The sequence below is a fragment of the Opisthorchis viverrini genome (assembly GCF_000715545.1).
Source record: "Opisthorchis viverrini unplaced genomic scaffold opera_v5_143, whole genome shotgun sequence".
NCBI lineage: Eukaryota > Metazoa > Platyhelminthes > Trematoda > Opisthorchiida > Opisthorchiidae > Opisthorchis > Opisthorchis viverrini.
In genome coordinates, this window is record NW_008751799.1 from 398,680 (window position 1) to 417,588 (window position 18,909).

The 18,909-nt window shown below is 41.6% G+C and overlaps 1 protein-coding gene across 1 annotated transcript in view; it reads right to left on the bottom strand.

Annotated features, from left to right (window-relative positions):
• Positions 1 to 27: 27 nt before the first annotated feature.
• T265_06697 (hypothetical protein) overlaps positions 28 to 18,909 on the bottom strand; it is a gene marked incomplete at both ends in the record, with an annotated part of 36,102 nt that continues 17,220 nt past the window's right edge. Inside the window, one exon of the mRNA XM_009172031.1 lies at positions 28 to 2,025. Within this exon, the coding sequence (XP_009170295.1) occupies positions 644 to 2,025 (1,382 nt within the window). The remainder of the gene's footprint in view (positions 2,026 to 18,909) is intronic.

Genomic DNA, 18,909 nt, shown 5'->3' on the forward strand with positions numbered 1-18,909 from the left:
TTGAATAGTCTTATTCGTCAAAATGAGAGGGAAGTACACGATGCGCACGGAGAAGGAAGATCTGCGTGTTGCACTCAAACCTCTCACAGGAACCAGTTCCGATTAACATGAATCCAATCCATTCTTTTCAGTTGCATTCCGGACAGTCTGCCTAATAAATTCAATTGCTCACACTATTTTGTTTATCTACGGGATCTGTCTCTGACTTTTTGAAGGCCTATTGTCATAACGCTCTCGGGTATCCCGCTCCAACGATGCCATACGGCTCAAGAGTTCATTTTTATATACATTTCCTGAAAGACGGATAATCTCTTTGAAACGCTTAAAGCAGCCTCTCTTCGGCGTTCTCTAAAAATGAACAAGTCGAACTGATATTTGTGCTTCCCCCCTCACCGGTGGTGGCAATACAAACTCACTCCTGGCGGAATTACTGGCATTGTGTGAGTTTCTAACACTGAAGGAGAAAATAAAACAGGTGATTTTAGTTGCGTTTTGGGGGGATATTTTAAAGATCAGTAGGGAGTCTGTCAAAATTGAATTTGGCACGATGATTGGATTGATTGTGCAGCAACCAACGGCAAATTTGACCGCTATCAGAGCTGGTGAATAGAAGTTCTGGTTAGCAAATTTTGGAACTTGGTGTTTATGTTGGGGAACATGACTTTTGAATATCTCCCACTGAAACAAAAGTCTCAGCGACAGGACAGTCCACGGAAGTTTGTATTCCTTTGGCTGAATACTTAGGTGAAAATTCGGAATCAGATGAGGAGCTCGACGGTCCAAGTGAGAACCTTACTTCATTGCCTTCACAACAAAGTCGAGGTGATTTTTGCTCCCAATGGCAGCAACTAAAGCGGGGTGAGTTGCCGCAAGAAATAATGGGAAAATACTGTGTCCCGTAGAATATTGTATCAACTGTCAGATTCTGCTGGTTTGCGAACCAGTCCAAGCTTGGTGCTGAGCTGGGGATCGGATTTTGTTTAGCGTATTGGTCTATGAGCTGGCAAATCAAATGCAGTGTCTGGTAACGCTCAAAAGACATGAGACATATAGTTGAACCACTGACAACTCGATGAACAGTCCGAAGGAAGTTAACCCTTTCCACATCCTCATCCTCTTTAAAGTGGTTTGTCAAAAATGCTTCAATCTTTGCTTTCTGACTTTGAATATCTTGAAAATCAATGAAGAAACGAGAACTCATGTATCGTTCCAGGGAACCTACGTCAATGCCGTTCGGAGCTTGATAACCGTTAACTAGCAGTCGGCAGTATTTCAGCAACCCTCCACCTCGGATCATTTCTGGTTCCTTGGTAATTATCAACTTGTTCTTGAGATGGTACAATGCCATCGAGAAAGATCCTGCAACCGATTCTGCCACAACGGTTGGCGCGAAGTTTGGGGTTAGCGGCTGGTTGGGATACATTCGAATAAATGACAAAATTGGCGATAGACTTATTTGGAAACTATCGACCGTGAATTCAAATTGGCGGCGCATGCGATCAACGAACTTAAGTTCGACAACCTTGGAACCATTGGATGGCATTCCAAGCGATAAAAGTGACCAACAATCTGCATCGTGTGTACTGTATTTGCGGAACTGTTTGTAGATATATGATTCACGAAGGTATCCATCGCTCACAGAAGCTAAAGGGGTATTCAGCTGGCAAATCGGGTTGGGGGAAAATGCAAAACTCTGTTGCGGCTCCTCTTCTGTTCCTCGCGGTGTAGGAGATCCACTGGGGGCAGTTGTGGGAATGAAGTCCGTTGAAAAGTACCTATTAGAATTCGTCTCTTTATCGGTCTCTGATCCATCCGTTGGTGATATGTTTTGTCCCTGGGTTCCATGAGAGAGGTTGCCGTTTTTAAATGCTGATGCTGAATAAACACTCCCTCGATCTTCAGGAAGAAATCGCATCAAGGCATCAAGGACGGATGATTTTACTCGTTGAATAGTCGAGGACTGGGAACTGAGATCCACGGAAATTAATACGTCAATGTCATTGTAACTGGGGGCCGAGTCGCTGCCTGCAATTTGAACGAAGATAAAGAGTGCAAATAAAGTAGATTTTGTACTCACAAAGCAGGTTTAATTGTAAAAAGCTTCACCCTGAATGGTAACGTTCCTAATATCAAAATTCATCACTTCTTCTGATAAGACAATTTACTTTCAACGTTAACTGCAAGCATTCAAGAGAAGCCGCTACGCCGTACGTTATTCTTCCTAAAAGTTCCCGGTATTTATTAAGTGTAGACTTCAGAGCGGCCAATCAAATGTTGACCCGAAGATCCCACACAAATGTGGTACATCATCTAACCTAGGTGCTCTGACGCACAAAACCATTGCTGCGAACGCAGAGGATGATCACACGACAACCTGATTTAAATCTGTTCACCTATGATTCCCACAGTCTCTAGTTTAGCGCACAGGCCGATAAAACAATGTCTTTAGTTGAATTCGAAGTGGATCTTAGTGATGTAACTCAATGGAATGTTGGTCGACACCCAAACCAAGACAATACAATAAGCTTGCCCTGGAAGAATGTGTACTTATCGCCATGTAAGGTTTCAGTGCTAATAAATCTGTAAATAGACCAAGGTTTATGGATGGATACATTCTGTTTCGTTGTGACCGATCACTCGGACGTCTAGGTTAGCTTGCTAAATTCTCGAAAGTTTAACCGGATGAGCTGATTTTCTTCAAAAGCGGGGAGATTACTGAATTCATGCACCTTTGAGGCCGTGCAACACACTTTTTGCGTTTGCTCCTGTTCCGGACTCAGGATCTTGTGCCCAGCCCATCCGACTGGCTGCTCTCAAGGTGCGTTTTGTTGACATTCAAATATTACTTATTCAGTCGTCCTGACATGAATTTCAGTAGACGTACAAATCTTACCCAAGACATCGGCCTAAAGTCTTCATCCCAAACTATAAACATGTGACACATCTTTATTAACTCGATAATTACGCACTTTGTACATTACAAATACGAACTGGTCAGGTGCCTCACGTAATGTTGGTTTACGGTACACATTGGTTACGCCTTGGCTCTAAATTGAGCCCCCATACCAAAAATACCCATGATTCCATCAAGGGAACCCGAATGTTTAAACGCTATATGGACGCAGCCATCCAACAAGATGAAATATGCATTCGTGGAAACGGATTTAGAACGTGCTTGCTCAAACAAAAGTCGGCAAATGTTGGGGAAGCAGACTAAACAGCAAGTTTCAGCCTATTTACAACAGCACAATTAGCTTTGCTTCGCTCTTTTAATTCCAAAATCCCAAACCGTCCAGTAGTCCCAAACATGGCTGAATTGGCGAAGTACTCTGGCGATTGGAAGGATATCATTCCAGGCAACAAAATTAATGAGGATTATAATGTAGATATTGGATGGTTATCGGTTCCTGTTTGAAAAATTTTCTTTGGAAAAAACACGGACGTTTCGGAGAGCGTGTTACTCTGTGGTGTAGAGATCCTTTGTTGTAAATTTTGTTGAACCTACAGTAAATAAAGAAAATGCATGGGGAAAACGTACAGAAGACGCCCATAGGGACAGCTCGATATTTATCAGAATCTGTGAGCATGCAGTGATCAGATATCAGTAGCTTGCTAGCGATGTAAAAACAATTACTTGCTGCACCGTAATCTATTTTTGTCCAGCAACCGGACGAATGGTGTCTTACCGCCCACACCCTTTGGTGATATTATTATTTGCGGTATTAAAACGTACAGAAAATATTTCGGGAAGTTCGTGGATGTTGCAGCATTTAATTAATCCCATTTACCATTTAAAGTGCAATACATGACATGGTAAACCTGAATCCATACAAGAAACCTCATTCTAGTTAACCGACAAACTAAAATGTATAAGACGGTGAGCATTGCGGTTTATGGGTCAACCGTACACGAGTGTTCTTGATAAATTCAACATTATTTCTTATCAGAGATATGATATAAACCAATTTTCGGACCTAGTGAATTGTGAAATTCTTTGATAAAATACATCCACCAGTTAAAGGTTGGTGCCTTAAAACTCCACTAACTAATTTATACGTTTTGCGAATTCGTTTCTCATGAAAATGACATGTGTGGCCCCTTGAAGTGATAAGGTTATTTTAAGATTACAAGACCCAATTTTCGGGCAATAGTTATGGTAAAAAGGGCTTATCTTTAGTCGATGGATACTTGATGCTTATATACAGTGCATTAGTATATTCGGATCACTTGGTCCGTGGTTTGTCACTGCGTTCGAAGTCAGTATACAGAATTTATAGGCTTTTTAGCATTTTACTGCACTCAATCAACAAACACGGGCAGTTTAACCAACTGCAAAAATCGGCAGTTGGATACAAATCGCCTCAGTTCGCTCCAGTGGGTGGACTGATTTTGTGTTGCTATCTGCTGAAGTGGTTTTGAGATAAATAACAGCTACCTATCCGCGAAAATACTTTTCTCCAATCGCCTATTCGGTGAATTCATTCAGAACCCTGATATGAGACAAAATCGAGGCGAAGAAGAAAGTTGGCTTTCTGGTGTGAACACGCTAGATAACAATGGGCTCTAAAAAACAGGACCTCTCATGGCTGATAAAGTGATACTTGTTGTGCTTCCGAGTTAAAAATCGAAAACATTCACCGGATGAATTTACCGTCTAACCTAGTTAGAATCTCAAACGTGTTTTTCAATTCCAGTGAGTGGACAATACACATGAAAATCGAAACAAGAGTACTCATCTCTTTGAAAACCATATCGATCGAACGCTTCGCACACTAAGGAAACGCAACTATTGATTGTCCACTAAGCAGGTTACGAGAAATTAATTAGTCTTTTTATTGGTAAGATTTACTAGTAATTATCTAGGATTACTGTCATGCCAACATTCCGTTGCTTTGCGACCGTTGCGTTACTTTGTAAACAGAGGACTAGTAGAAGAATCAATATCAAGTATAAACGAGATCGCCGGAAGTCGTGACCAGCGCGGAATCAAATTTTCTAAACCAAACTACCATTTGGGACTTTTTCGCCGGCATATTCCCATCGTACACGTGACAGGTTTCAATTGACCATGTTCATTTAGCAATAAAAACTAGGTGTGAATCTGACAGACTCTTCTTGATTTTGAGAATATCAAGTGCTCGGTGTGTTCCGTTATTAACCTCACCAATCTAAACAGAAGAAAGTTGGAATTCCATCATAGACAAGGTCCTTATAAGTGATTTATACAATTTTATTTACTTTGGTGATATTTCAGTTTTTGCATTCTTGGTTCAAAGATGCCGATGGTTTGTCAACCATTGCTTTACGCAGTATGTGACGGAAGAAAACAGACTTAAGAGATAGGAAGATTCTACCGTATTCTGTGACAAAAATTCAGGTGAGTGGCCTCTGCAGAAACATTCGTTTAAAGTTTGAGCACACTCTCTCTCAAGAAGCCGACAACACAAACTCATTTTGCTTATTTTCTACTAAAGTAGAAGACCATATGGTGGTCCTTTAGGTAACGTTCACTCACACCGCGCAAGTCATTTGAAACCTCCATATTTCATTTCAGTTGTCTTTCGCCATCTGGGTTAGACATCTTGAGATTTGGCATAGAACACATGTCTGCAGGAACGTTAAACCAATGCAAATTTGGCAACCAATTGAAGTTGTCAAGTACTCATTTGATAATCACACCACTACCAGCTAATACCAGCAAGTGCTCTGAATGATTGATGGCAAGAGTTCTGAAAGAGCTTTAGATCCTATAGGCGATTTCACACAATCGTACTGTAGCAAACTCTGCACGCGCCAACTGATGGCGCGACCGGTGAGAAATGGTGAGCGCAGTGTTAGACCTCGAGGAATATGGTGACCTACTTCAGTAGAATGCTCGGTAATGACTCAACAACAACAGGGGTATCAGGAGCTTTAGTCCATCATTTAGTTTGCAAAATCTGGGCAGTTTATTATTCGCTATGACTTTGAGCGACAAACTGGTTGAACAAATAATTCACGTTCCGTCACGTTTTCATAGTATCAGTGGATTTCTCTGGACTGTAGGCAATGGTTCACCGGTGGAGATTCATAGGTTTGTGTCCTATAATGCTTATAAAATGCGCTGTTCCATGTGTATTTTGTCGAGAGTGAACTTGGACGATCGTAAACGAACAATTGATTACCGAATTCCGCTGTGCCTACCTAGTGGCGTTGAAAGCACCCTAATGAATGTTCTGACTATTTAACTTTAAATTGAACCAAATATTCCAACATTCTGATGATTTTTTTTGTCAAACTGAAAGCGATGAGATAACAAAATTGACTACATTCACCGCGCGACTATTTTCTGTAAACCACACATTCCCACCGAGCAGTGTAATATGTGGCAATTTCATCCAATGAAACTTGGTATGCGGTTCGCAGCCGATCAATCAAATGTGAAGTATTTGCTGAACTCTAATCATCTCTACACCGCCTCCACTGTCATTTCAGGTAACAATTACTAGTCTTGTTTCGTGGTACTCTCGCCTTTACTGTTTATCACAAGGCAGTGTCTGTCATCACTTCCGCCGTCAGATAGTGTCACCTGTGCATGTAGTAAACGAAGGAGATCAGTTTATTGTTTATTCTGACATTGCAGGAGGCCACGTTAGAATTGTCGGTAAACTGAAGATCGCCAGCGATAGCTTTCAGCTTTGGAACATAACGTGAATATAGACATCCGAATGAAAGCCCTTTAATGTGAAATGTGATCATAGAACTGGCACTGCAATGGCAACGTGTAACGAAATGTGCACCTCACCCAGTAAAACAAGATGATCAGGTCATTTTGATTCCAGACTAACTATCAAAACTGAGCAGACGCTCTGTTTTCCGCTTCCCTAAACATAGCGCAGAAAAATATCGCTTCCGGAAGTGGTCCGACTACGTAATTGTACAAAACTTAAACTTCTGCTAAGACTATTCCTACGATCCGAGATCTGAGGAGAATGGTGTTGTCTTATCAAGGGCTATACAAAAGGGCCTTGTTGTCACGCTCCACAACCTGCGAAGTAGGGTGTTACCTGTTTTAAAACTACTTGTCTAGCAAGTGTTCTCGTGTGTAGTGAAACCTAGGCTTATTGAATATCAGGCAGGTGATAGAAAACCAAACAAATATTCGGCATCACCATACTTTCTATCAGACCCAAAGCTCCATTCCAAGAACCGGATTTTGTTCACTTCTGAGCTTTTATTCCGTTTTCGATGAATTTTGTTTAAGAACCCTCCTCGCGATCCGATTTATGGTGAACGATCTATGCCAGCTTTTTGTCCTGTTTCACTGCACATGTCTTTGTCTGTGCTGCGCCAACTCTGTTCGAACTCACCTAGCTAAAGGAAAGGATCTTCATTTATGATTCTAACAGAGGATGGATGTGGGGTACGGTACCACACTACAACCGATCAAGATACGGAATGATGATGGTTCTTGTTGGTACCATGGAAAATCGATTGAGCCAATAAAGGACACCATAATTTGATTGCTTAAAATCACAACCCATAGCTCTTAACTGGTGTGTGCCAGAGGATATCCGGAAGCTATTTTCTTGCCGTTGTATTTCAGGGACATTTCCCATCTACGGAAAGATACAAGTTACCTATGGAATCCTCGCGTACATGTTTGTTTTTAATGAGGTGTGAAATATTAGGATCCATTATCTCCCCTGAAGCCAAGACTCATATATGCAAGCAAGGTTTCTTCGTCGTGCGTTGTTTAGCGTGCGTGTATCGACACCGATATCATAAATGAAATGCGCAGCATCCGGATGAAAAAGTGGAATAATTTAAACTTTACAGTAAACCAGTCGTCACGCAAGCCTGTCAGAGGCCACCCACAACTTTTGTTGTGGAATCCTCCCAAAATGCATTTCATTTCGTGCTGTAACAATATCACAACTTGAGTACTTCATTCATTACTTCTGAAATGAATGCTAATAAAACTCCTATCGCAAATGTTTCATTTGCTTATTCATGAAACCGTATCTCAGATGTAAATTGTCAGTATTATATAGCTACCTGACGCACATGAGAGCAAGCGTTTGTGCAATACAGAAAACCATGGAAAAATCACAGAGAATAGGGTGGTTGATTTGGATTCGATAGGTTTCCGGGCCACGCCTCTGAAAGACTGTGCTCTATACCTTACTCCATTGTGTACCTCTTAGCGTACTTATGAAACGAATGATTTTATTCGAACATCCCTCTGTCTCCCTCTGAGATGATTGATTTCGTGACCTATCCATAACATCATCACACCCTCAAGCAACAACAATATATAATAATTTGACTGTTATAATAACACCTATCGCACGCAATCCCAGTACAGCTACGCTCATTTCTGGATCTCTCATGTCCTCTTCACCATCACCAGTGATGGGACGCTGATCGCTGAAACAACAGCATTTCACAATTAAGCTTGCTTTAACAGATGTGGGCGTTAAGGTCGCATTACAAGGTTCAAATTACCAGTGAAATGAGAGATGTCTTTAAACCAAACATCAGCTCAAATTTGAAATATGTTCCTGACTAAGTCATGGTGAAGTATAAAGAGTTAAAGTGTACATAAATAACGTGTTTCAGTTGCTTCTAGGTTATTAACTTTTTAATGCAGGTTCTACAGGTTTGCGCCTCCCCACAAAGACGTGCTAAACTTTCAAGACGTGAGACGGAAGAGAATTTCTGGAAGCATGGTACTCCACGGCAGACTGGACCAACCGGTGCATCGGATTGGATCCAATTTACGCACCACCACGTGCAAAAGACCAGCATCTCAACCGAAACACTCAAGGAGGACCGAATATTGGATTCACAAACAAAGAAACAAGGAACTCCTTGCAGTCAAATCAATAAAGTTCACAAGCCGAAACTCGGAAGGACAAAGTTCGCTCCAACATTGACCAGACTACGACGGCGACGAATGCCATGCTCAAAGGTCACGTGGGCATCGGGGATGAGGACACGGGATAACAGAACAACCAATGGAACCGCCCGACCGAACAACCAATCGCGGTCAAAGGTCATCTCCTGCTACCAGCACGTATATTAACACACACGTGACACTACTCAACGCACTACCACTAACCCACCGCTACGCACCACTACGGTCCCCAAAAACACACTCATGATGTCACCTCGATTGGTGATGAAACGTTTGCACTCAAATGGAACACCTCAGCGAACAACCTAATGACCGTCTACGCTACCTGAGCTACCGACATTTTCCTCTATGGCTGTTTAAATAAGCTTCAACACCACACAAAGCCAATAGTATATCTCAAACGCACGTAATGCTTGCCACACATGAGTTTATTCATGCTATTCATATTTATATCCTGAATACTTGGAATCTCACATCCACATCATGATGGCAGAATGTATGTAGTTCTTCCATCGTTATTCCAAATCTTTGAAAATAGTTGTTCCTCTACTCATTCTGTCTTCTGTTGGTATAACAGATTTTACAGTCCACTTTCCTACCTTGCACAACTTCATAGATACCAGGCCTGTCCTAATTTCGCTAGATGGGTCGTAAGAGCTAGATTCACTGTTGAACATATTTGCTCTGACCGTAGAACTTTTGTCCGCAATGCACCGAGTGAGATCTACTGAAAAATGAAATAATAATCACCCTTGAGTACTTATAGATCGCTGTGGGTCTACATTTTTGCTTTCAGTCCCAGATATTGCTATTTTACCAGTTGATGTTCGCACAGGACTTCCAGTGCGAGACCCGTACTGTTGTTAGCAGGAATTTTCCGCTTAGGTCAACCACAATGCACGATGCGGTTAAATTGCTAGGAGACCCTAAACTTTATTTCGTCAGTGAAAATTTAAGTCATAATTTTTCGTGAAAGTTGATACCTTTGGTAAATTTGCTTTCGGCTTCCTGGTCAACTTGATACTCTGTTTTACAGGAGACAAGTAATGTTTGCCTTAAAGTTGTTTTGTAAGCCGACTGTGCACACCGCATCAGCACAACATTAAGTTCATAATAGTTGCTGAATGATGTATGTTAGCTTCGGGTAAAATGCGTGCATATTTAGCGTCTTTAAACTCCAACTTACACGACCTGAAATCCAAGATTCACTCCATCCGTAATGAAGAGTCATACCCAGCTACCCGTGACGGAACAGTACCATAAACTGTCGGTCTGGTGCTATATGCTACATCAAAGGACCCGATAATAAACGAACTCCTGTAGAACGGTAAAAAACCAAGGACCGCAGTTTGATTACCCTAAATCGATACTGATCTGTCCCTATAGAACCATGTATATCATGTGATTGGTTTTCTTAAATTTAACAAATCACTGTAAGTATCATATCATAATTTTAGGACTTGTAAGTTTCTTGGAAAACAAAAGGTTTTCGTCTATTCCACCTGCCTTTTTAGCACACGAAACTCGTCTTGGTTGTCCAGCTGAGATATTCAGTGGTTTATCATATTGGACAGATGGCTCATGTCTCATTTTCTAGGTTCCGCCTTGCGACTCAGTCAGCAACCCAGTGAATGTCAGTCAAATATACCAGTTTGTAGCAAAGTAAACGCCACCACAAGAAAGTTGTATGGGCAGATCAGTAAAGCCATAGTCCCTCATGTATTTTCGTACCTACTGAACCACATGAGACAAGCGTAGAGGGTTGAAAGTGAGGGTTGTGAATTAAAGTTTTACTTTGTTAAGTATGGACCAAGTGTTCGTCGACTGGCTTGTTCAGCTATACATTTGACTTTAGATATGTATAAACCGAAAGCACATTGAAAGCACATTTATGAATATCTACTGATAACAAGAAGATTATCCATGGCATCCAACACCTAGTCAAACTACAAACCACATCATAGTCGAGGAGGGGTCTGTACGCCTAAAGCAAGACAGCAAAACGAATGCTTATATCATTTTAAATAGTTTTATTTTTCTAAAAAATCAATTACTTGCGAACTAACCAGTGAATCGTGTCATCTGGAAAGCGTGCTGTTTCAAGAACAGTAGCCATTGCAAAAGCCCCATTCGTCAAGGTTTATTTACCCATTATGTCTTGGGGAAATTGGCCAATTGTAACAGCGATCAAACTTCTTTTTAAACCTTACCTTTATAGGTATTTCACCTGAACGATGACTAACCCATATTTTGGATAAATGACCTTCAGGGGGTAAATGTCATCATTTGACTCAAACAAAATTTGGATGAACTCTAAAAATGAGACCAAACAATTGCCTTCAGTTTACGCAGTCATTGCAACTTTCAAACTCAGGGATATCAACTGTCAACTAAATAAAAAAAACTCAGCTTCATTCTACTAAAAATGCTAGCAGCCATTCGGTGCACACATGTGGTTGTTATGACACGTTCACATACCTCCGTATGCTAGAGGAAGTGACATGGATTAAACTGATTTCAATCAAATTCCTGGCTCAATGATGCTTCTAAGTACAGATGTTGAAAAATGGCGTCTCCTCAACCTCGTGATCAAAATCGGAAAGCATTTAGTGCGCGCATCATGTGATTTGGCGACCAAAGCTCCTTGGAATAAATCAATGGGGGAATGTTGGACAGACAGGCAGCATCCTGAATTCGCATAGAATCTCATTAAATTCGATAGCCGCTGCTAGAGCTAGACGTCATTCTGCATGGAAGAATAGCTCATTCACACGCACAAGTTTTACACCTTTTGCTTTCAGAAGAAGTTTTAAAGCATGTCCATAAGACAGCCGAAAACCTTACACAAGTTTATCAAGAACACATGCGGTTCGTGAGCGTATAAATTCATCTAAACGATTAAAACGGTGTCTAATTTCATGGTGACCAACTTTGGGAACATTGTACTTTTTCATTTGTCGATCTGTTTAGACAATTGAGGAACGATGACCCAAAGCGAATTCCTAACAAAAGAGACTTTTTTGTTCATCACAATTTAGTTGCGTCGTTTTTCCCTTGTTGTATTCACTAAATGTTCTCAAGAAAGGCAAAGTATAGTGAAGCATACTTTCATAAACGAGGTGGAATAAAAGCGTCAAAGTAAAACGAACTTGAAAATAGTTTATACCTAAATAAACTGAAGAATAAAATGATGTTGACTTTCAACGTCATGAAGACACTGACTGATGACTGGTGACCTGGCTGGATTCAACGAAAAATACTTTTCTGAACACAGGACGGATGAAACATCAATAAATGCACGCCTATCAATTCAAGCAAAGTGTTGTTTACATTGGAACAAGGTGGTAAGTTTGCACATCTTTCAACCTGATCGGTTTATTGTGACTTGACAGGAATAAGTTCAACTCTGGACGCTCTATTTAAGGAAGCTACATGACCTGTGATAGGAGATATTGCAAATGGACTTTAACATGTATCTCCCTGTGAATTATTATGACAGAAACAGAATTCTTGGGCCCGAATACGGCTAAAGGGTAAAAGCGTTTTTAGTTTTAGTCTCCCGTTAAAGTCACTTGAACTAATAAATTCAGTCATCACCAAACCTTACATCGAAGAAATGTCATCAGACTGTAAGAATAGGACCGTAACGCGGATGAGAGGTTTTTCATGGTTAACCAATCGTTTATCTGTAACTCGGGGCCTAGTAATTTCGTCAGCTGTTCATTCAATGGGTTCTTATTGAAACAAGTTGAAACCAACCAACCATTGCGTAGTCGGAAACAAATCAAACATAACTAACTAATACATCATTGTTCGTCTGTTAGCAACTCGTTCCAGCTGATGAAGATGAGCGATTTTATCAGGTTTTGCAGCAAGTATTTCCTAATGCATTAGGAGTTAAGTCGCACAAAATTATTAGTGACAAAAAGAAATTATTACGGTAATTCCCATGTTTAATTTGTTCATGCACGTTTTGTGCACAGTGACCAAAAAACCAACAATCGTCACGCCTGCACCAAGCATACCTGATTTTTCATCGATCTTGTTTTCTATGCTGTGTCTAATGACAATCCCCACCAGGGGATATCCCTGACGAATTGCGAAATCTTTCTATAGCGGAGCTGCAGTCATGAAAGACTGTTCGTTCTTAATGAAACACAATAGTTGGAAGTAGACGACCCATTCGCTACCAGTTTGGTGACGTTGACTTTATGATTATGCACCCACCGACCAGAAGCCTGATTGTATGTTCTATTCATTCTTTGAGGGAGACGTTTACCTATGAATTCAAAGAAAACCGGGAATTAAAGACATTTTGTAGGTTAAATAGAGGCTACCGTCTTGGCCACATGCATTTTTGTCCAGACATTTGTATTGCGGTTTGCCTTGTCATCGTTTACTTTGTCGAAAGTTTCAGTAGAAAGCTTTTTCCAAGTTGTCCATGTGAGGCATTAAGCTTGTAGTTTAAAGCGATCCAATTTCCTGTCTCTCTTTAGTCCTCAGGGTAAAAGGCCGAAGCATAACACACCATGATAGCGGATAAAAATTTGGTGCTTTGGTCTGAACACTACCGATGGCAGTGAATTCTCGAGTATATTGCTGTTCAAGTGATATTACCATTAACTGCAATACCCATGCTCAATGGAGGCTGTCGGTATACGGGATGAAAAGACAAACACTTGTATATCGACTTCTGAAAGGCGCGTTACACTAAATATAATGGATGCGTTTTCCACCACATTCCATATGACTGGGTTACCTAAAACCCATGGGATTGATGGCCTCCAAGTCACATACTGTATTTAGTGAGGTCATTATCATGGATCTTTAAGGTAGATCTGGTCAAGCGACTATAAATTATGCATGTTATCAATCTGATCCTAACTATCCATGGTAGAGTGCACTGTGAAACTTCGGTGAGTCCATAGCGTGGTTTATGAGGACATGTGTATCAGCCCCCAATGTCCCTCTCTAGTAGCATTTTTATGCGGTAAACTAATAAAAGACTTTTTGGTCTTCATATTTATATCAGGGGTTAACCGGCATGCATCTTACACATGGTTGTTTCATATTCATCCAAATTATCCGTGCTTCGACCAAGGCGCGCTTGGAGAAGTATAAGTAATAATCAACGCTTCAGCGAAAATCCAAACTTAGAGCGTAAACTTGGTGTTTATTCACACTTTGGGCTTAGTTTAGGACAATATATTGAAGGGTCCGTAGTCATTCAAACTGCCTACAGGACAAAAAGAACGAATCAGTACAACAGCCAAAGAACGTGTGAGTTTTGTTTGCGTGCTAATCGGAATACTGGTTTTCTTGATTCGAGATTAATCGTAATGGTAATGAAAATCCTAGACAAACATCCATTTTGTAATCTACCCCGTAGTTTCAGTTTCATCGGTTATCCCCGCGGTTGCATATGGGTTGGTTTCTGAGCCTAACCTTACTCCTCTTGGATTTCCTATTTCCCAAACAATATTAAATGCGGCGCTAGCGCAGTACTTAATTAATTGCTAGATACAACTTAGAGTAAATGGCAGCTTGAGAATGGGTGTGAGCCAGGCTGACCAGCCTTTTCCTAGCGGACCAGCTTATACAACGGGAATACATATCAGAACGGATCAACTATTTAAGTAGGAAACTCGCCTAAATCATGATTCCACATATTGAGCACGAAGCTTTGTTTACAATACGAGTTCAGCCAAAGAGAAGTACAACACTCATCTTATTGTGCACCTCGTTTCGTCATCCAAATTCCCACCAGACGTAAAAATTACCTTTTACTCCAGAGAGGACTAAGACAGTTTTGCTGTTGCAAATCCTACTGCTGAATGAATTATACAAACAACCGTAGGATCATTAAGCTGCTTTTGGCTAAACTAACCGCTGACTTGAATACTAATCATTGCCATGACTTTCTTCGCAGGTTAGCATAACAATCCGACATCCGCCCTAAGCTGTTTGTAAGCCGGCTTTGTGCAATAACATTGAACAAAAACATCAAGCACGGACACGTATTTCCAAACCGGTTGACTCCTGGGTCACAAAAATTCTTATTAGCTTCATGTCTCACACCACTGGCTGCAGCTCTAGACTTCCTGATACAGTATTCCCAGTAACGAACGACTCCTTCATTAGTGGACAGAAACAAACGCCTTAGACAAACAAAAAATTATCCGCGAACCACACAAATCTTGCGCTAGTTCAATGTAGATGGACTTCCTTCATGTATGCGATCTCATGTTTTTCTGAGGAGATGTGTAATAATATTTTAACTGTCCTCGGTTCTGTTCCATTTTGGCTTATTGCAAATTACAGAGGAATCAAAGACGAACGCTGATTTTGCATGGAATATTTCGCCTCTACGCAGCAGTACAATGTTCTACTTCACCATCTGGGAAGCAAGCTCGTCTGTAAACCGTTGTTGAAATAAGCTATGGAGATATAACAAAAATATCCTTCCTCTGAGGGAATAGTGTTTTGAAAATGATCGTAAAACAATAGGGGAATCATGGATAACATCGTACGGGAGTGCTGAATATACGTGAATGGCTAAATCTTGAAGTTGACAATGAAAAAGTGGTCAAATTCTACGTTGGCACTTTTCAGGGGCGTTTTCTTCTAGGCACTTAGGTTTCTTCTTACTTTGTCTACAAACCCGTGGTCACCAAAAGGCCTCTTTCACACTGTTGAGGTCTTGAGTCTACGGAATGCTCGGAGTGGCAAGGTTACCTAAATATATACACAAATCGGGACAAACGCCATTTTGACTCAACGATATCCAGTTCACGTGGATTTGTGAAAAGAAGATCTTCGCAGCGGAATTATTTATTAGAATATACCAACTGAACAGTTACAAACTGTTGAACACGGAAGCAAAATTATCATATGCTTCGTGTTTGAAAAACTAAAAATATCCATCCTCTCTCCGAACGGGTCCTCCTGAACTTTTCTGGATATTCATTGACTGTTGCTGAAATCCAAGCAAATGCTACAAAACGGTTCCACAAATTTCGCAGTAAATCCATCTTTTAAAGAGACGCAATCAGAATTTACAAGAAGAAAAAATACTACTCGCATGCCCTTAACATCAGCAGTATCACCGTTACACACCTTCACCCTCTAAAAGTCGTTCGCACGCCATCAATTTTCATTTGCCTCCAACCAAACGGCTTCGGCAGCAGGTCTACTCGGCCGCTCTCCGGATGAATCATGCCACTCACGAAGCTGCGTCCCACTTACTCTTTTCGATCTCCGACAAATTTGAATTGTATAGATGTTTCTCCGACGGTCGGCAAAAACAAACGGCCCCTGCCATCGACTGCCTAGCTTCCGCGACCCCAGTACACCCCTTCCAGTATTCTTATGATCCTTCCACTTAACCTTCGTGCCTATGGGGAGTGTTCGTGCCCTTCGAGTTGCCGTTTTCTGTCTAGTCCTTTCTCGAACGACAGTCAAGTTTTCTCTAGCTCTCCTGCTTTCTTCCTCTAGCTCCTCCGGATACATGCGTGTTGCCGGGCACAACCCAATTTCCTGATCAACCGGAAGGCGCAAATATCGAACGTACATCAGCACTAGTGGGGACTCGCCTGTGGTTTGCCTTATGGTACCACGATAAGCTGGCAACACTATTGGCAAGTCCACTTTCCAGTTACCTTTGGCCGCCAGCCACTCCTTGATCGTTCGGTTAGTACGTTCGGTTAGACCATTTGTTTGCGGGTGGTGTGATGCCCCCCTTAGCCGCCTGATACCCAGCTTCTGCAAGCAATTCCTAAACTCTTCGCTCTCGAAACAAGGCCTCCGATCGGTTAGGACAATTTTTGGCACCCCATGATTGGCCACGATGTGATGCATTACCACTCCGCTGATCGTCGTCGCCCGCTGATTCGGCACGGCTGCCGCCTCAATCCACGGCGACAGATATTTTGTCATTATCACGGTGTATTGATTCCCGCTAGTTGTCACCGGAAAGGGGCCCATGTCAACTCACCATAACCCGCCGAATTCTGAGACAGGACTAGGTTGCATGGGACGGGTCGTCCCTGTCGTATTCCCTTTCATCAGTTGGCACCGATTACAGGACGCCAAATAATACATCACCTCACTGCTCCCGGGCCAGTAGGCCCTCTGCCGAAGTAAGTCGTACTCATCTTATTGTGCACCTCGTTTCGTCATCCAAATTCCCACCAGACGTAAAAATTACCTTTTACTCCAGAGAGGACTAAGACAGTTTTGCTGTTGCAAATCCTACTGCTGAATGAATTATACAAACAACCGTAGGATCATTAAGCTGCTTTTGGCTAAACTAACCGCTGACTTGAATACTAATCATTGCCATGACTTTCTTCGCAGGTTAGCATAACAATCCGACATCCGCCCTAAGCTGTTTGTAAGCCGGCTTTGTGCAATAACATTGAACAAAAACATCAAGCACGGACACGTATTTCCAAACCGGTTGACTCCTGGGTCACAAAAATTCTTATTAGCTTCATGTCTCACACCACTGGCTGCAGCTCTAGACTTCCTGATACAGTATTCCCAGTAACGAACGACTCCTTCATTAGTGGACAGAAACAAACGCCTTAGACAAACAAAAAATTATCCGCGAACCACACAAATCTTGCGCTAGTTCAATGTAGATGGACTTCCTTCATGTATGCGATCTCATGTTTTTCTGAGGAGATGTGTAATAATATTTTAACTGTCCTCGGTTCTGTTCCATTTTGGCTTATTGCAAATTACAGAGGAATCAAAGACGAACGCTGATTTTGCATGGAATATTTCGCCTCTACGCAGCAGTACAATGTTCTACTTCACCATCTGGGAAGCAAGCTCGTCTGTAAACCGTTGTTGAAATAAGCTATGGAGATATAACAAAAATATCCTTCCTCTGAGGGAATAGTGTTTTGAAAATGATCGTAAAACAATAGGGGAATCATGGATAACATCGTACGGGAGTGCTGAATATACGTGAATGGCTAAATCTTGAAGTTGACAATGAAAAAGTGGTCAAATTCTACGTTGGCACTTTTCAGGGGCGTTTTCTTCTAGGCACTTAGGTTTCTTCTTACTTTGTCTACAAACCCGTGGTCACCAAAAGGCCTCTTTCACACTGTTGAGGTCTTGAGTCTACGGAATGCTCGGAGTGGCAAGGTTACCTAAATATATACACAAATCGGGACAAACGCCATTTTGACTCAACGATATCCAGTTCACGTGGATTTGTGAAAAGAAGATCTTCGCAGCGGAATTATTTATTAGAATATACCAACTGAACAGTTACAAACTGTTGAACACGGAAGCAAAATTATCATATGCTTCGTGTTTGAAAAACTAAAAATATCCATCCTCTCTCCGAACGGGTTCTCCTGAACTTTTCTGGATATTCATTGACTGTTGCTGAAATCCAAGCAAATGCTACAAAACGGTTCCACAAATTTCGCAGTAAATCCATCTTTTAAAGAGACGCAATCAGAATTTACAAGAAGAAAAAATACTACTCGCATGCCCTTAACATCAGCAGTATCACCGTTACACACCTTCACCCTCTAAAAGTCGTTCGCACGCCATCAATTTTCATTTGCCTCCAAAAGGTCGGCTTCGGCAGCAGGTCTACTCGGCCGCTCTCCGGATGAATCATGCCACTCACGAAGCTGCGTCCCACTTACTCTTTTCGATCTCCGACAAATTTGAATTGTATAGATGTTTCTCCGACGGTCGGCAAAAACAAACGGCCCCTGCCATCGACTGCCTAGCTTCCGCGACCCCAGTACACCCCTTCCTGTATTCTTGTGATCCTTCCACTTAGCCTTCGTGCCTATGGGGAGTGTTCGTGCCCTTCGAGTTGCCGTTTTCTGTCTAGTCCTTTCTCGAACGACAGTCAAGTTTTCTCTAGCTCTCCTGCTTTCTTCCTCCTTCGAGTTTTTTCTGTCTAGTCCTTTCTCGAACGACAGTCAAGTTTTCTCTAGCTCTCCTGCTTTCTTCCTCTAGCTCCTCCGGATACATGC